At 47.1% G+C, this 22,827-nt stretch overlaps 1 protein-coding gene across 1 annotated transcript; it reads left to right on the top strand.

The window, feature by feature from the left end:
* Positions 1–19,165: 19,165 nt before the first annotated feature.
* On the top strand, positions 19,166–21,187 carry Arl4c (ARF like GTPase 4C). The gene has a single exon (XM_021163070.3). It carries the CDS (start codon positions 19,716–19,718, stop codon positions 20,292–20,294), a length of 579 nt encoding a protein of 192 aa, XP_021018729.1. The 5' UTR covers positions 19,166–19,715; the 3' UTR covers positions 20,295–21,187.
* Positions 21,188–22,827: the final 1,640 nt, after the last annotated feature.

The following is a 22,827-nucleotide window of genomic DNA, read 5'->3' as shown; positions in this document are numbered from 1 at the left end:
GAAGAAGAAGAAGAAGAAGAAGAAGAAGAAGAAGAAGAAAGAGAGAGAGAGAGAAGGAAGGAAGGGAGAGAGGGTGGGAGGGAGGGAGGGAGAGAAAGAGAGAGAGAGGGAGAGAAGGAAGGAAAAGAGAGAGAGAGAGAGAAAGAAAGAAAGAAAGAAAGAAAGAAAGAAAGAAAGAAAGAAAGAAAGAAAGAAAGAAAGAAAGAGAGTCTCCATAAGACTGTAGACATGCTTGTGAGCATTTAGTGATTGATGTCGGAGGGCCCAGCTCATTATGGGTGGTGCCACCCCTGAGCTGGTGGTCTTGCGTTGTATAAGAAAACAAGCTGAGTAAGCCATGAGAAGCAGGCTAACAAGCAGCATCCTCCATGGCCTCTGCATCAGTTCCTAACTCCAGGTTCCTGCCTTTGACGTCCAGCCCTGACCTCTGTTATATTATAAGATTATAAGATTATAAGATGTAATAATAAGGAAAAAATAAACCTTTTCCTCCCCGAGTTGCTTTTGGTCATAGTGTTTTATTTTATCAACATAAACTTTAACTAATCGAATTGTCAATGAACCATCACAGGCATCGGCCCCTCTCCTGAGAGCAGAGCCCTGAAGGCATAATCCCCTTTCAAAGGTCCATGTCTCTTCCTATTATCAAATCAAATGTTAGGATCCAGCAGGGATTTTGGAAGGATTCAAACATCCTAACTATAGCAAACCTTAATTACCCACCAAAGGCCCAATCTCTCACAGAGGAGGACATCCCCAGCATTCTGAGATTTTTGCCTGAGACTATAACAAAAGACAGATAAGAGGAAAAGGAATAGAAGTCTGTCAACAAGAATATCAAGCCTACAACACACGGGGTGCCCGCTAGCGAATCATTTGAAGAGGCCGTTTGGACCTCCAGCTCATCTTTAAAAAGAATAACAATATTCTGGAGAAATGGCAGAGATGAGAGAGTGGCTTCAGCTCTCCAAGGCTGAGAAACCATGAGATCATAATCTGGGTTATGGATGTGGGTCCTGGGTGTGGATCCCTCTGGAACCCTCTCTGGAGAGAGAGAGGCTTCAGGCTAGAGGAGGAAGTAGACAGCCTTTCCCACATTTGCAGAAAAGAAAGAGCAGGCCACTTTCCCCACACCACCACCACAGAGATGGAAGGAGCAGAGAGGTGGCTTTCCCTGCCTTTAGGCAGAGGTGGGTAGAGGGCGCTCTCTGCATTTTCTACTGCATTGTTACCCTCAGCTCAAAGCAGTTCTCCTGTCAAAGAGATTTTTTGGTCAACACATTGCTACTTTTCTCCTTCCACAGACAGACTCATCGGAGTTAGGATTTCAAGATACAATCTGAGGAGACAAGGCTCAGTCTTTCAAGAATGCTTAGATTTGTTCAGAAATCGGGGTGTGAGTGGAAAGGCTTTCTCCCCACCCCTTTGTTCTAGGAGCTCTGCAGAGAATAGTTCTGTTTGTGCACACAGCCAGCCCACATCCTCTGGTCCTTGTCCTGCCCACTGACTTATGCTGGTTAATGTGCATTTCTGAGATGCATGCATCCCTTCCCTACTCTTAGCTCTGTGGCTCTTGTTTCTGTCTGACTGGACTCAGCCAAAGGAGAGCAGGACATACCATTGAAGCATTAATGCCCCTCTGCCCTCCCCTGCCCACCTGGCTCCTCCGTGGCACACTTCCTCCCTCCCCTTTCTTTCTCTTTCCTGATTTTGAAATCTCAGCCCTAATTTAATGTTGCCATCTTCAGTTATTAAGCCTTCCTTTAGTGCTTGAGAGCATCAGGGAGGTGGAGGAGACACCTGGGGCCCAGAAAGGCCTCCCTGTACACCCAGAGCTGTAGTCACTCCTGTGCCCCGGACCTTTTGGTCACTTTCCATGAAGGCTAAGCATCATAGAGAAGTCTGTGGATGTTGCTGGACACATCTTTTGTAGTAAATTACACATCTAGAGACAGATTGAAGGTCCTGGAGCTGGTGGGTACCCACACCCTGAGACAACTATACCACATCTTCTCCCTCCTGTTGTCCAAATAGTTCAGTTCAGTATAGAATGCATACTTACTTCTTCCTATTCTTGAGAAGAAATGACCATCTCAATTTACAGAACTCTACTTCGCTGACTTTCCTCAGCTTGGTAACTGTAGGCTCCAGTTGCAGGATCCTCCTGCATTCCACAAATGTCCTTCAGTCTGAACCTTTGAAAATCTAGATCATATGGACTCTCTCTCCCGGAAAACAAACACTCAAATTTGAATTGCTGTTCCATCTCAGGGGTTGCAGAACTATGACAACGTCTGCACAAAAGTCTGGATCCTCTTATTATAGATAATGATGCATGTCAGAGATACCGGAAGAACCGGTTAAAACTTGCATGCTCTCAATTCCACATTAAAGCAGAATCATTAGGGGCGTGTGCCAAAAATCTGCATGTTTAATAAGCATTCTGGGTGGTCTACATTCACAGTCAACATTGAGAAGGGTTTTTCCAGATCCTTAAACTAAACTCACTACTTCTAAAACTATTTAAACGACCTTGCTCTCAACTCATGTTCAATGCCTATACTATTTTACCAATCCAATTGATCATGGCTTGCCTTCCACTGAGTGGAGGACTTAGACCGCCCGCCATCTTGTCTTCTTTGACTGTCTCCCAAACCAATCTCTCTGGTACATGTTGAATATTGGTTATTTTTATGAGGTTTCTCATTTTGAAAAGTGGTCAGGGTTTCTTTTGCTCAGTTCCGTCTGAGAGTGTAAAGCTACCAGGGATCTCAGTGAAGTGTTGCCCCTAACTGCAGCCCTTCTGTTGTCTAAGTCTCTTGAGTCTAGCCCAGTAGCTCTTCTCCGTGTCTTTATTCTTGTCCAGCTGTAGACACCCCCTGATCTCTCTAGATAATCCCTTCCTTGGTTGTGCATCACATGAATTCTCCTTTATCTCCTGTTCTTGCTAGAATACTACTCTCCTTTTTTTTCCATTAAAAAAATTGCAATCTGTTAGATAGGAAAGAAACAGATTGGATGCAAGAAATTCTGCAAAGCAAGATGTTAGGAAGGGATGGTTCTGAGATATTTTGGGATGATAGTAATAGTACTAGCAAAGATCTATTGAGCACCGAGGCTTGGCTCTGTGCTCTTGTGTGTTTTATGCATTGATTAACTTGTGTGATTCTCTAGAGGACTATAGGAAGTAGACTTTAGGGCTATACCAACCCTGCACTTAGGGAAACTCAAGCACAGGGAAGTTATATAGCCCCGGCCTCCAGGGCAGCACACACCACATCCTAGCTGCAAATAGAAGGTGCCAGCCTATATTCCCCAAGTTACTCGAGGCTCTTTTAAGGGGTGCTCAGTAGCACACCACCGCCCACTCCCCATGACTAGTGCCTCCTTCTTATTTAATCCCTTGAGTCCTCAGAGCACCCACGGAATGCTGGCATAGCCCTGGACTTTTTATAGATGAGAAAAAATAAGGCTGAGAGCAGTTGGGCAAGTCTCTGTAATTGCAGAGCCAACAGGCAGAAAATCCAAGGTTCCCACTCAAGTCCATCTGACTTCAAAGCCTTGGCTCTCAATCACTCTGTGACTTGCTTACACATGTATGCCCATATGTGCCCATGTGTGTGTGTGTGTGTGTGTGTGTTTGTTCATGTTCTGTCTCCACATGAATGTTCAGAATTAAACAACAACACTATTGCTAATGCTATTTCCTGCCAACAGCACATGGCTTTGGATGTGTTCCGACTGTCAATCACAGCATCAATGTCCCTGGGATCCATTCACCCATGTGGAGTGCTGACTGCAAAGGTTTAAGCTTTACGCACTCCATTAACAGGGGGAAAAAGCCAGACCATGTCTCTTCTCCAGTGTTCAGGTTGATTGTGTGATAGGATTGTGGCTCTGGGGCATCGTAATGGTTAACCTTGATTTGTCAACTTGATGGGATTTAGAATCACCATGGAAACAAACCTTTGTGCGTGTCTGCAAGGGAATCCAAAGGTTCAGTTGCTTGAAGTGGGAAGATTCACTCTAAATGTGGATCGCACCATCAGTTGGGGTTGAGTCCTGGACAGAATAAAAAGGAGAAGCGCTAAGTACCAGTATTGGTTCCTTCTCCCCCTCCCTTCCCCTCACACCCCCCACCCCCCGTTTTTCGGCGACAGACACAACGTGGCCTGCTGCCTCACCCTCCTGCCCCCATGTCTTCTCCACCATCACAGACTGTGTCTTCACAGTGTCGTCTAAAACAAGCCCTTCCTTTCTTTAGTTGTGTGGTTGTTTGAATGAGAGACGTCCTCTGTAGTCTCAAGATTTGAACATTTGGCCTCCGCTTGGTGGCGCTTCTCTGGGAGGTTTAGGGGGCGTGGTCTTGCTGGAGGAAGTGCGCCCCATCTCTCTCCTGATTGGCTCCCACATAAAATAGATCCAAAATAACCTGATTTCTGAAAAAGAGTGGTCATTGAGCCTGTTTAAAGGGCAAATAAAGCCACAGGGAGTCTTGTTCTCTTCCCTGGATCAGGCAGGCTGAGGTTCTTCCCAAGGAAGCCTGACACACTGGGGATCCCAAGGCCACCCCCAGGCCAAAGGCTCACCAGAAAGCCTCCTGAGTATCAGCACACACAGCACTCACAGCAAAGGGATGCAAACAGGGGCTGGAGAGTTGACTCAGTCGTTAAGAGGACTTTCTGCTTTTCCAAAGGACCCAGGTTCGATTCCTAGCATCCATATGGAGGCTCACAGCTTTCTATAGGTCCAGTGCCAGGGCATCTGACACCTATTCTATACTCTGCATGCCACCTGTTACACCCAGGCCACAGCCTGTCATATATGCACTACATAAGAGAGAACACACATGCCTGTATGTCATACTATGCACATCCCACCTGTTAAATACACACACCACACCACTCCTACTATCTAGCACACACAACTTCAATATTAGCATAACAAAAAGGGAGGGGGAACTAACATTGTTGAACCCCATGGAAAGCTGGCTTTGAATTGTTAAGCAAGAGGACTGCTATAACAAAATATCAATCATGCAACTACAGCAAGATTTTCCCAGGGATCTGATTTTTGTCTGATGAAGAAAAGACCTGAATATATATATATTCATATATATAGGCATATATATATATGCCTCTCCCACGTCTGTCCTAGTTTGCTTTCTATGGCTCTGATAAACACCATGACAAAAACAAAAACAAACAAACAAACAAAGGCCTTGGGGAGGAAAAGTTTATTTGGCTTATAGTTCCATGTTACAGCCCACAATCTAAGGACCTCAGGGCAGGAACTTAGAGGCAGGAACCGAAGCAGAGGCCATGGAAGAAGGCTGTTTCCTGGCTTGCTACTTATAGTTTGCTCAGCCTGCTTTCTTATAGCATCCAGGACCATCTGCCTAGGGATGGCACTGCCCAAGGTGAGCTGGGGCCTCCCATATCAATCATTAATCAAGTGATCAGGCACTACATTACAAATTAGCACACCATGGCATCCTTCTCCCTCGTCTCCATTGTTTCTCTAGTACCATTACTGGCCCAGATGGACTCCAGGCCATCCACAACTTCCCAACTGTACTCTGAGCCAAGAAGCTCACCCACCTTCCTGTGCACTTGAGCAGGGACATAATCCATGGAGGTTCAGCAGGCCCAGGAGGCTGAGAGCCCCATAGTCAATCTGCAGAACACTCCCTCCCCTGGCCACTTGCTCCCAAAAGGCCTATTTCGTGGTCCTTAAATCTCAGTCTTCATTAGGATTTATCCAATTCTGGCAGTTTTGTCTCAAATTTATATTTAGAGATGATCCAGGTAATACAAGCAGAAATCAAAGTCTCGTTCAAATGGTGTCTCATACTAGCCTGGCTTAACCTCTACAGCCTCTGCTTCAGCTGCCTAGGACTGAGTCCGATATAGTGAGGACAGAATGTAGGTGACCACCCTCCCATGGGCAGTCCTGATAGTTGTTAGAAAGAGAAAGGATACCCCATTGGGATCCTCAGGGAAGGAGGTCTGGGGAGTCACATTTCACAGGATGAGATGATTCTGATTTATATCTAGCTAGCTTCAGTTTTGTGAATGAGATTCACAGTCCAAAGACGAGTATCCCATTCGCTGCTATCTGACTATCCATTATGGCTGAGGAAGGTATGTCAGCCTTTGTACCCAAGGGTCTTCCTTGCCCATCTACTCTGTACTTTGCAAATTGTGTGATGACTTTCCTGGGCTTAACAGATACTGTCCTTCAGGTGTCATTGCCGTTCTCCAAGCCTGCACTCCATTCACAACGAGGTGGTATTCCTCCTCAGTATTGTGTTAGGTTATCTAGCAATTATCATCTTATTCACTATCATGAGCTCTACTGTTCCATGCTTGACAAATTGCACTCCGACCACACTCAGTGAAGAACATGTATGTTACAGTTATTGTACCAAAGAGTTTTCCCCATGCATCGACCTGGAAGGGCCTTCAGTACACTCTAAGGCGCAGCCACAGCCTTCTCTCATGGCCTAGACCACAGCAGATTTCCTTTGCCTCATGAGTCCCCTGGGTCACTCATGAATATAAATCTGTCTAACATTTGAATAGGTTATCAAAATAAACCTTTGAAGTATAAAATGCTAAGTCCTTGAGACTTGAACATTCTGTAACTAAGCAGCATTATTAACTGGCCAGCAGTAGTCACTGAAATAGTGATGCCATTAGTGATGTAAAAATAAAAGATGCTATTTTTGCTGTTATCACCTTTATCCTTTAATTAAGCAAATCTTCATGATGGCATTTAAAGTGTCTGGTAAGAGTTCAAGAGTATGCATATATGTTTTTAAACCCTCACTTGATGTTGGGGTCCAGAGATCCTTATGGGACTAAGAGGAAAGTTTCCACTGGGCTCAAGTAGGATCATCTTCTTGGCTTCCCTTTTAGACCACATCTGTGCTGTGCTCCAGTGGCCTGTCCAGCCACAGATGTGCCGTACAGAGAGCCCTTCTTAAGTAAAGCTCTTTGTCCTTCCTTACAGGCTCATGAGACATCTCCATCATCATGAGGAGACCATAATGCCTTCAGATTATGTGAATCAGACAGCAGACGCCATCTTACTCAAGTGTCTGCTTCAGGCGCTTTCTCTGCTGACATTTGCCTCACCCCCTCCTCCACATCTCCAAGGAGGAGGCTTGCCTTTTACTGAGAGCTCACCCCATTCAGCTGTGGTTTCTATGGCTGGCTGCATCTGTTGCTATTCTGCAGGCTCCCTGAGAACCCTGACTAGTTTACTATGCCATCACCTGACAGTCTTCCTCACACTCTTGTCATGGATGAATACTGAATGATTTCCCCGAAGGATGCATGCACTTTTCTTTTTAAATTACATTTATTCACTCTCTGTATTTCACCTGACTGCTTTCTTGTGTTGTAAGCACAAGCCATGCTATGCTGCCCCTGGAGCTTGTGTGTCTACCACACAAACAGCCACAGTTTTGTGGCAGCACTACTGCCCTGTGGGTATTTTATCACTGGCCTGTTTGGAAGTCCCGGTTTTTTTGTTGTTGCTATTGTTGTTGATGAGGATGATGTTGATGATGTTGATGATGATGATGTTGATGATGATGATTTGATTTGTTTTTTTAAATGTGGGCCCAGAAGTGGGAAGAATGGCTTAGTAGCAACTTACAGGCCAGGTTGGCAAAAGTGAGCTTTGATTGGTCAAAAGGTGAGGGGAGGGTCTTGTGTGGCTGGGATCCTTGAAGAACTGCTGTGGCCATGAGGGAGGACACAGAAGTCAGTAATGGGAGATTGGGACAAGGATTCAGGAAGTCACTGGATGATCTAACCCAAAGCAACAAGGAAACCATTCTTTTGACCCCCCGATGATGCCCTATAGGTCATGTAAGACAGAAACAGGGAGGATACACAGGAAAAGAAGAGGAAAGAAAGCAGGAGGGGTGTGTGTGTGTGTGTGTGTGTATGTGTGTGTGTGTGTGTTTAATGAGACAGGGTTTCACAGTGTATCTCTTGATCACCTAAAGACTCATAGAATTCTTCCTGTATCTGACTTCTGAATACTATGATTTAAGGTACCATGTGTGTGTGTGTGTGTGTGTGTGTGTGTGTGTGTGTATTCCATATCTATATAATATTAAAGATTTACAATATTATATAATAGATATATTTCCCTATATTAAATATTTCTTTTTTATATGCATTTTTCTTATGTATGTGCACAGTGCCTGAGTGTGTATCACACGTGTCCAGGTGTTTGTGGAGGCCAGAAGGGGACATCAGATCTCCCAGAGCTGGAGTTACTGCTGATTAAGAGCCACTTGATCGCAGGCAGTTGAATTCAGGTCCCCTGGAAGAAAAACAAATATTCTTAACCAGGGAGCCTCTTTTTCACTGAGAACAGAAGAGAAAAACGGTTCATTTTTGAAAAATGAAAATTCTGGATAGAAGAAAGACCATGTCTTGGATAGACATGGTATGCACATTTTTCTCCACTGTTACTCAGAGAATCTTCAGATGTTTTCAGTCTCAGTATTGATGATGGCAATGGAAGTTTCTAGAATGAGAAAAGTACATAAATGTCTCTGTGACCTCGTGTAAATTGCACCTGCTGACAAAGGTCTTTGGCTTATAGAGCCCTGAGAGTGTCAGGGGTAATGAGTTCACCGAGATTACTGTGGAAGGCGCAAAGGTCAACTTGGCATGGGAAAATAAGATGGCACGCTGATCACCGCCCCACATTCCGTTGCTCCCTGAATGGCAGTGTCACAGTCTGTGTGTTCCAATTCATTACATGGTTATCAGTTAAAAGTCTTTAAAAAGTCAGCAAGGTCTAGAGAAGGATTTCTCAGGATGGTGTCATTTCAACCCACAATGCTACAGGCTGGAGGATAGACAGACAGACGGGTGTTTGTAGCTAGAGGACATGGTTAGGAAAGGAGAGGAATTTCCATCTGGGGCTGATACGGGTGGATGCATCTGGCATCCAGCCATGCCTTCCTCTGCAGCCTCTTCTGAGAGCTACATCATTCCCGATTTACTCTGTGTGACCATCCGACATTGTGCGACCATCATGAACCTAGAGGCTCCACCCACCGCTGTTGGTCTTTCAAATTCAAAGGTGCCTTCTTTAGGGTGGAAAGGGTATGGATAGGTATTTGTGAGCCTTACGCCAAAGATAAATACATCAGGGTTTTTTTTTCCCCCTCCTTCCTTGCTCTTCAAAGATGGCTGTGCTCAGCTCGGCCCAGATGAATACAGAATTTGTGAGCAAACCTGCTGTGAAGACAGCCCTCTGCTCCTCCAAAACCTCAGCTAGCGAGAGCTCCTTTCCAACACTCCCATGCCACAGGGTGTTAGTGATAGGAAGATTAAATATCATCACCAAAGATGATTTGCATCCACTCACAGCAGAAAAGAGAGTTTAAAATTTCAAAGTAATAGCACAAAACGTCTCCAGTCTCCCAGGTGTGTTTCCAACCATGGTTTCATATCTTCGGGTTAGCCAAACTGGAGAAGAACCTAGGAGGCTAGAATATCTACCCCTGCCCCTCACACCAAAGGTCAAAAACATTAGAAGTGCTAAGCCCCTCCTGCCCTTCACCTCTGAGGGAAGGACCTAGCGTTGTCAGCCTGACCTTGAGACAACAGATGGGCTGTTCTGAAGGGAAACGGGTGCTTTCCACAATTGACCTGGAAACTCTCCTCCAGCCTGAGTCTCCGTCACACTTGGAGGCTAACTTCACCTGTCTCATGCAACTCAATGCAATTGCTTACTTATGGATAGTCGACATTTGCTGGCATGAGAATTCACTCTCTGGGTGCTTGCTATAGAATTTTTTTTCCTTTCTAGAAGGTAATACTCAATGCAGGGCTCTGGAATCCAAACACCTGTGCACTCTTTCCTCCATGAATGTGTTCACTAACTAAATGGAGTTTTCTTGACTCTTTTCATATTGTGGAATAGTATTTTCAGGCACAAAACTGAAACAGTACCAAAGGTTGACAGTGGGATACAGTGTCCTTTCCATTACCCACGTTCTCTGTTCTACCGGCTAGGGTTAAGCACAATAGTTTCTTGGGTGTCTTTTGGGAAAACTCCCCATCTTAGGGTTTTACTGCTATGAACAGACACCATGATCATGACAGCTCTCATAAGGACAACATTTAACTGGGGCTGGCTTACAGGCTTAGAAGATCAGTCCATTATTATCAGTATCAGGGAGCATGGCAGCACCCAGGCAGGCATGGTGCAGGAGGAGCTGAGAGTTCTACATCTTCATCTGCAGGCTGCTAGCAGAAGACTGGCTTCCAGGCAACTAGGACAAGGGTCTTAAAGCCCACACCCACAGTTACACATTTCCTCCAACAAGGTCACACCTCCTAATAGCATCACTCCCTGAGCCAAGCATACTCAAACCACTGCCATCACCTATCTGTCTAACCCGTTGGGTGACACTTTCTAGGGAGGCACTATGCAAATGTCTACTCAATCCAAACAGAGAGCAAATGACAGACCGAAATAAAGATATCACTAAAGTCCAACTCAGTGATGCAGTGAGCATATAGGGGTCACTTACAAGTTCATGGATGAGGGCTATGTACAGAACCATTGAAGACTCAAAGGCAATTACATTATCACACCCCAGTGTGGATGGAAGACAGCTCATGAATTAAATCTACATTCATTTCTCTGTGTTTGTTCCCCTTTATCTTGTATCTTCCTTCTTGCTCCTCATGAGTTGACAAACTACTGGCTTGTTTTCTGGAGTTGGTATCTTCAGTTTGTCTCGCTTCTCCAATCTGAGCCAGCAAACCCAAAATGGACCAAACTTAGGTTCATCTGGACCAACAAAACACTAGCCAGCAGCTATAGGCATAATGGCAAGAGGTGAGCATGGCTAGCTCCCAGAAGAATTGGCTCAGGAGGGTAGAAAGCAAGAGTGCAGTCTGCTGTCTGCAGAGCTAAAGTGCAGAGATGTTACATGATCTACAGGTCCAGAAATTCACACAGAGTATCTATCACAAAGTGAACCGGGCCCCATGAGTGCCTCCTGGCCTCAGGGTCTGGGAGGACTGGGCTGTCAAGAGAAGATTTCAATTACCACAGCAGAGAAAGTCTAGTAGCGTCTTCTTTTCTCAGAGAAGTTTAACATTTCTCTCTGGGATCTTTTGCATTGGGGTTTCCTGGCCCTACTTTAGGTTGGCCAGCAACCCTATACTGCCAGCTTAATGTGTGACCTTTCTCCTGGGTTCTTCCTTTCTCCTGGGTTCTTCTACGTAGGATTCTAGAGAGGTGTAGCTCTCTTCGTTAATCAGCCCTCTACTGCTGCAGTAAATACCTGACCAACTCACTGCTTGAAAGAAGGGAAGGTTGGTGTCGGCTCACAGTTTCAGTAGTCTCAGCTCATGGTCACTTTGTCCTGGCATTGCTAAGTGTTTGGTGGGGCTGAGCATCATTGTGAGGAGGGCCTGGTACTCTACAGATGCTCATCTCATGATGTCTAGGAAGTAGAGAGGGGTAGAGGAGAAAGGGGCCTCCTCCCACCATCACACGGGGCTCTTAAATGGATACCCCTTTCTAGAGTTTCAAAGAACATGATGACAAAGGCTTTGGGGGTCATTTCAGACCCAGAGCTGAAGGCTTCCCTAAAAATGAATGGTTAAAGGTCTAGAGGACACAGGAGCCCTTGACAAACGTCGTCTGTAAGGAGTGAAGCCTTTCTGGGAAAATGGAGACTCCTATTGACCAGGCTCTTGTACCCTTTAAAAATATATATACTATATGAACATTGTACCCCATCAAAATGCTCAAAAACACGCCACCCTTTTATTTCTTGGATCTCTTGAATATCAGTTTCTTGAGAGAGTAAAGTTTACTTGGTTGTCAGCAATTAAACGGCCATATCTCCTTTAAAAATGATATATTTGGCCAGAATGGAAATACCAGAAGGAAAAGAAAAGAATAGGGACATGAAAGGGGGTGCTAAGACTCCCTGTACTTTATTCTTTTGCTTTTGTTGTAAATATCTTTTTATCTTATCTCTGTGCTTCTTTGTGGGTTGCTTCTTTCCTGTTTGTTCTACTGTTGCCTAGCAACTCTGGGCCCAAAGAGTCAGCTTGATGCTCAGCTCGGCCATGCTAGAGGTAGAGGTTTGGGTTTTGAGAGCTAAATTCCTCCACTAATCAACTCCCTGCAGGGATTGGGCATCTTGCTTTATGAAGCTAAGCAAATGCGGATGGCTACCCTCCTCTGTCTTTCTCTAGAATGCTGGCGGTGGTGATGCCTACCTAGAAGAAAGCAGCTGAGCCTGGCGTTCTCAGCCAAGCCTGCCATCTCTGCCCCTGACCAAAAGGCTGCTCCAGGGAGCTCAGCTATCCCAAGATGGCAGAGCCCCACCAATGGAAGGGTCCAACTCATTACCATGCTAATTCATGGTAATTCATTACCAGGCTAATTCCAATTCATTACCACGTTAATTCATGGTAATTCATTACCAGGGTAATTCTATCAGTTACCTCTTCCCTATTCCCAGACAGGGTAGGTGATGCCCGAACACGTGCAAAAATAGAACCAAATACTGCATCCCTCAAAGGCTTAAATCAAGGCAGGTGTGCTCAACTGAAGAAACACCACTGAGGGTTACTGAAAACATTCAGTGTCTTCATTTCTAGAGCTCCTTGAGTCAACTTGTATCTGTGGATGCCAGAGAGACATAAAAGACACTAACCCTGTGCAAGGTCTGGTGCTGGCTTGATAAACTGAGGAAGAGTCTGTCCCTCCCAAAAGCTAGGGTTGTAGACAAGTGCCACTGTGTCCAACTTCCAGCTTCTGAGAGTCAGAAACTCTGAGCAGTAGACATGGACAAAGGGATGAGAGGAAGAGCATCTTCAGAAGGAAGGCGTGGGGACCGTCCCATTCTGTGGGCCTGTGGCCAAGAACACAGGTCACAGGTCAGGATCTGAGATGCAGAAGGGACGTGCCTCACAGGCACGGGTACGGAGACTCTGTGGGAGGAGCAACTTGAAACTGTAAGCATGTCTACCATCTTGGGCTTGACTCAGTCCTGCATCCTGTGAAGAAGGCTATGTGCTAGGCCAGTAGGTTTCTTAGAGAAGAGTGTCGTGGGTAGAATGTCACTTGAAAAGACTGAGTAAGAAAGGAGCCAATACCCCTTTGTGTTTGTCCATTGGTCACCAGTGTCTTCTGGCAAATCGTTTTGGGAGGTTGGAAGTGGGGGGACAGGAGCAATCGAGTAAAAGGTATTTTCAGTGATGGATGGGCAAAATATTGGGTTACACAATTCCAGTAACTCATAAGAATGAAAGAATAATCTCAAGTGGCCCGGCTCCCCTGCCAAGCAGCAACGAGCCAAAGGCCTCTATTCAGATGCCTGTGCCACATCTACCCGAGGATGGCTACACACAAAGCCGGCCGTTGTATCCAAAGGAAGGACCATCCTGGGTGACCACACATTAGACCTAGGGAGGGCTGGCAGCAGCTAGGAGAGCCAATAGATCTTACAGAGCACCATTGTTCTCTGTCTCCTGGGGCTGGCCAAGAGGGCTTTAATTAAATGAAAGTAAACGCCATCTCAGTTCACCTGGGGAGGAGGGAGGGGCAGCTGAGCTTCCATCCGATGCTTTTCAGTTCATGGGGTAGCTCTCTAATCACTGGAAATTTGTTCTCTCTCTCTCTCTCTCTCTCTCTCTCTCTCTCTCTCTCTCTCTCTCTCTGTGTGTGTGTGTGTGTGTTTCTTTTCTCTGGCATTATTAGAGTAGGAATCTAATTAAGGTGATTGCTTTATTAAACAAGTAGAAATGACTTTTGCACACTAAGCTGTACTTCCTTCAGTTCAAAAGGTGTGTCCCCCTGAGAATTGGTCATCCCAGCAGCCCCAGAGTCCAGACTTCTCAAGTTAAGGTCTTAACATCCTTATCAAGATCCATTTAGTAGATAACACTTAAGGGTTAGAAGAAGGTTTGGCTTTTTAACATTTTTTTTAAATCCTTAATAGGAAACACATTTGAGGGCTGGCAAGATGGCTCAGCAGGTAAGAGCACTGACTGCTCTTCCAAAGGTCCTGAGTTCAAATCCCAGCAACCACATGGTGGCTCACAACCATCCATAATGAGATCTGATGCCCTCTTCTGGTGCGTCTGAAGACAGCTACAGTGTACTTACATATAATAAATAAATAAATCTTAAAAAAAAAAAAAAGAAACACATTTGAAAATCGGGTGTGGTGGTACACATCTGTAATCCTGGAACTTGAGAGGCTGAGGCAGAAGGTACAGCTAGCCTTAGAAACAGAGATATCCTGTCATTTATTTATAAAAGTGGGATTGATAAATAATGGCTTCTGAATTTTCCTTTCTGGTTAGGAGATGAATGGGAGGGGGGAGTTATATGGCTATTATTTTTTCTTTTTTATCAAAATCAGCAACAAGAGTAGCAGACCCCAGCAGCAGTAATTGTTAGGAACAGGAGAAGCTGAATTGTGTCAACCCCGTGGCCTAGCGCAAATTGAAAATAAAACAGGCTGACTTTGAAAAAGGCATTTTTATTAAAATCATGGGCTTGAATGGATAATTGAATGGCAGATCCTTTGTGTTCCCATCTTTTTCTCCGCTTGAATAAAACTAAAGCCTCAGGCATAGAAGATGCTTGTTTGTTTCTGCCTAGCCTCCTGCCCAGTCACCAGCCTTCCCTTAGCGTGGGTATCTTATGGTCGCCTGGTGCTGGCGTTTCACTCAGTGTGGAGACTGAGGACTGAGCAGTGATTGGGACACATATAGTCACTTTCTCAGGCTTATCATCAAGCCCCGGCTTTACCAGGCTACTGCAGGCCTCACTCTCACCGTCCAGCTTCTTTCCTCCAGACCTCTTCCTGCCCTGCGTCCCTGCTGCCTCAGCCTTTGCTGAGTCAGGTCCAGTCACTGGCTGCTCCTCCTCTCTAAACTCAACACAGGCTTCCTGGATGCTGGCTTTCCACCCCTGCTCATCAGTTCCTGATCCCCCATGCCCATCCTGGCCCCACAGCTTCTGAGCAAAACCCCTCCAGGTCCTGCCAGACTTCCCCTCCCCCAACACTGTCCTCTCCTGTTCTCCACAAACTGCAAGGGGTCCTGGCAGGTATTCCCAAGCTCTGAGCCCACACACAGGCACCCCCTACCGTCTTGACTCTTTAAGCTTAGCCAGTAATGTCTCTGGGAGTGCTGATAACTTCCGCAGGCAGCCGGGGCAGGGATGATCCATCTGGATCCATCCATTCAAGCCTTCAGTAAATGTGTTTTGGTCTTTTCCTCCGCAAGGGCCTCTGCCTATTTCTAGAGCGTACCGGTAGAGGGCACTCCAGCACCAGCACAATCAGGCACGGGGTGTGAATCTGAACCCTGCATTGCGCAGCAGGTTTCCAGTCTGTACACGCAGTCATCATTCTGGCAGGTGCGCATGCGTGCAGTCGTGAGTGCCCATATTCTGATCAGAATCCTGGTCCACGGTAAAGGATGGCCGGGAGGCTCAGCCTTTGCATTTTATACTATTAGCCTCATTAAAGGCAAAGATAATTACTATGCAACTTCCTACTCCATTCACTTGATTCACAGGAGAGCAACTTTAGTTGGTGACACATATTTCTAAGCCCTTCAAAGGAGAGAAAAAGAATCTTACAGGATGCGATTTCGAAGTTCCTGCCGAGTTATTCCATTCTGTTCACTTGAAGTTACTGAATCCATCTTTGGATGTAGAGTCTTGTGTCAGAAGATGAGCAAAAATAGCTTGTCTGTTGATGAGCTCCGCTCTTGAGAAATATATCACAGGCCCCGCACGGAGCTCACTGTTCCTTGAGAAATGTCTTGGTCTGGTTAATTAAAATGAAGACAGAGGCACAGTACAGCCAGGAGTGTCGGCTCAGGGGAAATACACTTTGGAAGTGGGTGTGTACTTTTTATTTTACTTTATGTTATGTTATTTTTGCTGTATGTATGTATGTATGTATGTATGTATGTATGTATGTATGTATACAGCATTCTATCTGCATGTAAGCCTGCAGGCCAGAAGGGGGCACCAGATCTCATTATAGATGGTTATAAGTCACCATGTGGGTACAGGACGCATGGAAGAGCAGCCAGTGCTCTTAATCTCTGAGCCATCTCTCCAGCCCCCACTGGCTATGTGCTCTATCACTGATTTCTTTGCTCATATCAAAGGCACTATTTACTGGGCACTGTGTGTGCCAGGCACGCTGCCAAACACCGTCGTGATCCCATTCACTCCTCAGAAGTGCAGCATGGCTCCGGTTAGGTACATTTCAGAGATGGAAGCTCTAGGTTGGTGGGGGAGTGGCTATAGTCCTTCCTGTCTGTCAGCATGGCCCAGGATATCTACCTTAAGGGATGGTCATGAAAAAGAGGCTCATGGTGGGTCTGGAGTGTCTGGCAGGTGTGGTTAGTAAATATTTGTTTGTTTGTTTTTCCTCCCTATAACTCCAGGGACTTTCGGTTGAACTCCGTATTTGAAGGAAATTCCCACTTGCCTCAACCCAATGATATTTTTATGCATTAGGAGTTAAACTATCAGCTGTTAAATCAACTTATTGCCCTGTGAGCAAAATTAGAATGGAGGGCCACAGCTATTCAAAGATAGTGAGTAGCTGTGTAATGGTTTTCTTCTGGAAGGCTGTATGTCTATTAATCTGCTTTTGTTTTTTTGTACTGGACAACAGACAGCCCTTAACTGCTGAGTGACACCATGAGGTGGAAAATGCAAAGAGAGCAAACACAGCCAAGATGCAGCTGGCAGTGATCAGAACAGTAGGAAGAAGGCAAGTGCCAAATCTTACCAAAATTATCCTTCTGATTCCTCTAAAGTAAAAGCAAGTCCCAACTGGGAACAGGAGCAAGAGGCACCACCATATCATATCATTTGTGAGAGCCTTACTGAAAGTCCCAAGGTAGCCACTCACCTGCCTGTGACAGAGAGGACAGAGCAAGAAGAGACTCATCCCCGAGAAGGAGATTCTCTTTAGGAAATGCCTATGAGAAAGAAGAGAAAATTCCTCCCCAGACACAAAACTCTGCCTTCCCAGTAACAAACATGACGTGAATTAAACTGGATTTACTGCCTTTTAATTTTTTTAAAAACATGCATTTAGCATGTATGTATGTGCATGCACAAACACATTACATGTGGAGGGCAGAGGACAACTTTCAGGAAGCTTTTCGCTCCTCCCATGTGTAGGAGCTGGGGATGGAACTCAGTAATCCATGCTTCACAGCAGACACCCACTCAGCCATTTCACTGCCCCTCAAGTCATTACTTTTTGTCTATCTGCCTTTTGGGGGTCCCTGAATTCTTCTGTGGGAACCACCGCATTTTAGGCTGGAGCCATGCCAATCCAAGTGCTGGATCTGAAGCAGACGAGGCAGGCCAAAGAAATGTGTGTTCTGAACTTTTGATGAAGTTAATGGGTAAGGCCCTTTCCTTCTAGGTCCCAAACAAAAGGATGTGAGGCCACAGGAGTTAAAAGGATGGGCGCAGAGGGAAACTGAGGATGGGTGAAGATTTGGTCAAGTGTCTAGTGGTGAGCTCCAGGATCCAGCCACGCCAGAAGCGAAAACCCTTATCCTAAACATTTTCCATGTATCCAGAACTATATTAATGTATTTATCACTTTGCCAACTCAATTTGAGATTAATTTGAGACAAATTTTTGTGGCCCTGATTTTTTTTTTTGGGGGGGTGCCCATTGGTTCTGGGGAAAGCATCCCAGAACCAATGCATCACTGATCTTAGGCAGGCTGTCTACACTGAGGTCCCCTTAGCGAGCACCAGCACACAGACCTAAATTTCCTCCTCTAGCAAGCTGGACAGGTAATCTGAGTGGACCTAGCCAGCACCAACATCCATCACCAGTCCCTGGGCTTGAGTCTAGCTGGTGGAAGCCTAGACTGGCTTTTGGAGTTGTGAGAATTAAAAGATGGAATTGAACAGGTGTGATTTTTCTCACAGGCTTTAGTACAAATGAAATCATGTATTATAACTTAGCATTAGAAAGGAAGGTTCCTCTCTCTCTCTCTCTCTCTCTCTCTCTCTCTCTCTCTCTCTCTCTGTGTGTGTATAATTTTTAAGATCACAAATGATAAACATTTTTATTTTCTTTCCCTGGATTGTATTTGCAACCTTTTCTGACCCAGAAGCCTGACCTACATAAATGTAAACCATTTTCCCCTTGGCTGTCATCTCTAGTTCCCATCATCATCAAATCTGTATCACTCATAATCACCCCCCCTACTTCCCTCCACATGCAGAAATAATATTCATTTGCTACGTTTTACAAGGTAAGATAAAACCACTGAATGGAGTCACGAAATGGAACCCAGAAAATATGTATTTGTGACTCATCACACCACCAGCTCCAAGCTAGCTAGGGTCTTCTAGTGACCCAGCTTTCCTGAAGCCTGGTCAGGTGACTTGGACCTCCCCCATCCCCTACCCTCATACCTACCTACCCCATACCCTGGTATGTTCTCAAGGTGGAATGACAAAGGTTGCTGCTTTAAGACTAACCTAATCTGGGATGTTAGCAGAGTGGAGGGGGTGGGGTATGGGTGAGGAGGCATAAAACAAGGCTCCAAAATGGTTGTCTGAGAAAGAAATGTCTGGAGTTAACTAGGCAGGTGGGTGGTAGGTAGTCTTAACTGAGCCTCCTGGGCACACCCTAGACTTAGGGCAGGAAAGAGAGCATACGCATCAACGAAGACGAGGGACCAAGGCACTAGGGCACCAAAGAGCGTGAGACCACGCGGTGGAAATGGATTAGGAGGAGTGGGCAGCAGCAGGGCTGCAGGCTCAAGGAGGTCAGCTCCTCTCCTCTGCCCTGCCCTCCTGCGTCGGTGCCGCAGTCTCACCGCCCTAGCCCTCTGCAGACGCTGCCCTTGCCCGGCCAGCTGCGGGCTAGGCCCTGGGCGGGGGTTCCGGAGCCCGGAGCTATTTTTAAAAGACGCGTCACCGGATTGGGGAGGAAGAGTCCGCGTCCAGGCTCACAGTAGGCGCGCGGCGGGCCGGAAGGGTCGCCTGGGCGAGTTTCGAACGATCGGAGCGCGCGAAAAGACGCAACCGACCGAGAAGACCCCGCCTGACCCCGGGAGACCGCGGGGCGTGGCGGGCGAGGGGAGTGGCTGGTGGGCGGGACTAGAGGGGCGGGGCCGGCGCCCTCCGGCCGCAGCAGGCTGGTGGCGGCGGCGGTAGCAGCAGCGCCTAGTACTGCAGGGACAGCAAGGCAGCTACGCTAACTCGGACGCCGGGGAAGCCCGCGCCCCGCCTGCGCCTTTGCGGCGCTCCCGGGAGCCGGAGCTAGAGCAGCTCCGAGGTGCGCCGAGACCAGAGGCTGCTGCAGAGCCGCGGTGCGGGAGAGCCGCAGGTCGAGCCGGGCTACCGCGCAGGGCGCAGACATCCTACACCGCGGCGTCTGTCCGTGGCGACTGCGCGAGAGACAAAGCCTCCGGAGAAAGATGCCCGCGGAGCACGCACCAAGCGGGCCAGGGAGCGGGCCCCTCCGAGCCTAAGCGCGCCTGGCCGTACGCCGCGGGGACGCCGAGACCCCACCGGGTCCAGCAACGGGCGGGGCCCAGGTGCGCCGGGCCGCAGCGGGCCTGTGACTGCTCGGGGGGCAGCGCCCTCCCGCCGCAGCCGCAGTGGCCGGCGCCGCAGCGAGGAGCCATGGGCAACATCTCCTCCAACATATCGGCCTTCCAGTCTCTGCACATCGTTATGCTGGGCTTGGACTCGGCCGGCAAGACTACGGTGCTCTACCGGCTCAAGTTCAACGAATTCGTGAACACTGTGCCCACCATCGGCTTCAACACCGAGAAGATCAAACTGAGCAACGGCACTGCCAAGGGCATCAGCTGCCACTTCTGGGACGTGGGCGGCCAGGAGAAGCTACGGCCGCTGTGGAAGTCATACAGCCGCTGCACAGACGGCATCATCTACGTGGTGGATTCGGTGGACGTGGACCGGCTGGAGGAGGCCAAGACGGAGCTGCACAAGGTGACCAAGTTTGCGGAGAACCAGGGCACACCGCTCCTGGTTATCGCCAACAAGCAGGATCTGCCCAAGTCGCTGCCGGTGGCCGAGATTGAGAAGCAACTGGCGCTGCACGAGCTCATCCCGGCCACCACCTACCATGTCCAGCCGGCGTGCGCCATCATCGGCGAGGGCCTCACCGAGGGCATGGACAAGCTCTATGAGATGATCCTGAAACGCAGGAAGTCTCTCAAGCAGAAGAAGAAGCGGTAATGCGCTAGAGCAGCGATCTGGATCAAGGCTGAGCGAGCAAGCCAGTGAGTGAATGAATGAACGTCTGGGTTGAGCGAGAACCCGCGAACAAAGACAACGAACCAAAGCGATGATTCGAATTTTTAAAACACGATCTCTGTATCCAAATACAGGACTTGGAGACTTAAGCCGGGTGTGGAGGCTGCATAGCCACCCATCTCGTCACCTGCCCCACCCCCCACCCCAGCTCAGAGGACCTTTTGTCTATAATGCTTGAGCTACCGGTGGGATGGGGTGGGGGGGACCGGTGGGGAGTGGACGTGAGGACGCGAGGGTCCCGTGGTGTGCCCTCTGGCCCCAGGTGGGAAGCTTGGATGTCAGAGAGACAAAAGCGATTTCTTCTTGCTCCAGCAGGGCCAGAAGTTCAGGCTGCCCAGCCCCCATTGCGGGGGGGGGGGGGAATCACGTGTGAGTTACCTGAGGTATGCAGTTCACACAGAACCCTGGGGGATACCCGAGAGGGGACGGGTAGGCGCTGGGGTGTACTGATGGGAGGGTGGGGATGACCGCTCCTTTCATTCTGGAGCTATGGAAACTGAGTAATTTTATGTCACAGGGCAGGTCCCTGTTGCAATTTCATTTGTCCTGCTCTGGGCCCAAAGGAGGTGATGGTTTTGGGGCCATCCAGAGGACTGCCTCGGACCATGCGGCAGCTGGAAGGCCCAGGATGCTGTGTTTCTGGACTTGGCTGGGAATGGCCTGGAAGACGCCACTTTCCAGGGGTGGGTGTGTGTGGTTTTGTTGAGAACTGCTTTTCAGCCTGGGATGAGACCTCTTCCAGATGGCCTAGGCCCTGTCCGTGTGCAGGTCATTCTCTCGTAAAGAGACCAATAAAACAAAGAACAGAAAAACCATTGGAGGTGGTGGCAGTACAGGTGCTTAAAGGGTGAGGGTCTCGACATTAATGCTGTGTGTGTACGTGTGTGTGTGTGTGTGTGTGTGTGTGTGTGTGTGTGCACTCGGTACTGCATAATCGGCATAAAAACTGGACCCTCTGGGTGGAATTTAGAAATCTCTCAGCCTACTGATTGGTTTGGAAGACCACACCAGCTACAGATGTGTGCTGAATTGCAAAATGGTTTTCTTAACAAGGGGGAGGGGGTCTGATAATAATACACGTGGTGATAGGTTTCAGACATTTAAAACAAAAAAAACCACTTCCACAAATAAATTATCTTCACCTTAGGAGAAAAGGACTTTGCCCTTTTGTGGCCCTTGGTACTGCAAGTGCAGACATGTTCAGATTTCTGAGCTGGGTCTTTGTAACCTATCTGGTTTCAGTATTTTACTCAAAATGTGTCGTTAGAATATTTGATGTCACTCACCAGAAGAATAAAACCTCACCTTGTAAAAGCTAACCCCGTTTGCATGGAATCGAAGAGAGGAAAAGTCTAGAGGAAGAAGTCCTTTGGAAATCACCCTGGTAGGAGTGGGCCTGGCCTCAGAGCCAGCCAGTACTTTTGGTTAAAGGCAAACAACAATGAGTGCTTGAGAAGAGAAGGAAGCAGGCGTGTGACGTCATGGTCACTGGTACTCAGGCACTAAACAGTTTACTTGAAAAAGGCTTTGGAAAATAGATGAAGTGAAAGAATAAATACATATTTTTTAATAAGGTAACTTTAAAAATCCTTTATAATCCGGAGTGAGTCTTGGCTTGTTAAAAGCTGTCATTTATCTTGAAACACAGTATCAAAAGAGAAATTTACAACTGACTGTTTCTTTTTCTTTTAATTTCCCCTCTGAATCCATGTTTTAGGGTAGGAGTTTTTGTTTCCCTCCATGGCAACACATTGCTGTGCAAAGGAAGCCATGGTTGTGAATGAGCACGGAGTTGGTCACAATATGAGCCCATCCCTATTGTCCTTGACACTCTAGGAGTCAATTTAAGAACCATAGGCAGAAATCATGGCTTCCTGCTTGAAACCCGATCCTTAGAAGATTGTTTTGAAAGCTAAAATCTAGCGGCCCATGCTCCTTTCTTGTGTGTTTGATAGCCCTCCAATTTACTGGTCTTTTTTGTATACAGAGCTAAGCAGTGGTTAGCAGCCTGCAGGATCTGTTTACACAGCAACTGTGGATTATTGGCTTCTCCATGGCTGGTCCCATGGTCTGAAGATTCTGTATAGAATTATTAAAAAAAAAATCCACCTTTTTATTTTCTTCACAATTTCTTAAGCACTTTGACATTTTGGTAGTTCCACGATATGGAGAGAATAATATATTTATTTTGTGACATTGCATATGCCAAATAATGTAGCTTTCCTGTGCTCACAATACCTGTGTTCCAGGTCAGTGTCTGATCCTGGCCTGCTTGAACAATGGCTTGGGATGGGTTTGTGATGTCCCCCCCCCCCAAACCATGATCAATACTTAAGGGTGCAGTTGACTGTTGGTAGTTGTGCAGTAAAGTCAAGCCCTGTGGTGTATCAGCAAATAGTTAAAAAAGAGTCTCGGTTGATTTCTGTAACGTTTGACCTAATGAAACGCCCATTTC

The sequence above is a fragment of the Mus caroli genome, unplaced genomic scaffold (assembly GCF_978045245.1).
Source record: "Mus caroli unplaced genomic scaffold, Mus_caroli_1 scaffold_1, whole genome shotgun sequence".
NCBI classification, from domain to species: Eukaryota; Metazoa; Chordata; class Mammalia; order Rodentia; family Muridae; genus Mus; species Mus caroli.
The sequence above is the reverse complement of the archived record's forward strand: the minus strand, read 5'-3'. Positions and strand labels throughout refer to the sequence as shown.

What these genes read in the sequence shown, in the direction of transcription:
- Arl4c (XM_021163070.3), top strand. Translation starts at nt 19,716, where the DNA reads ATGGGCAACATCTCCTCCAACATATCGGCCTTCCAGTCTCTGCACATC.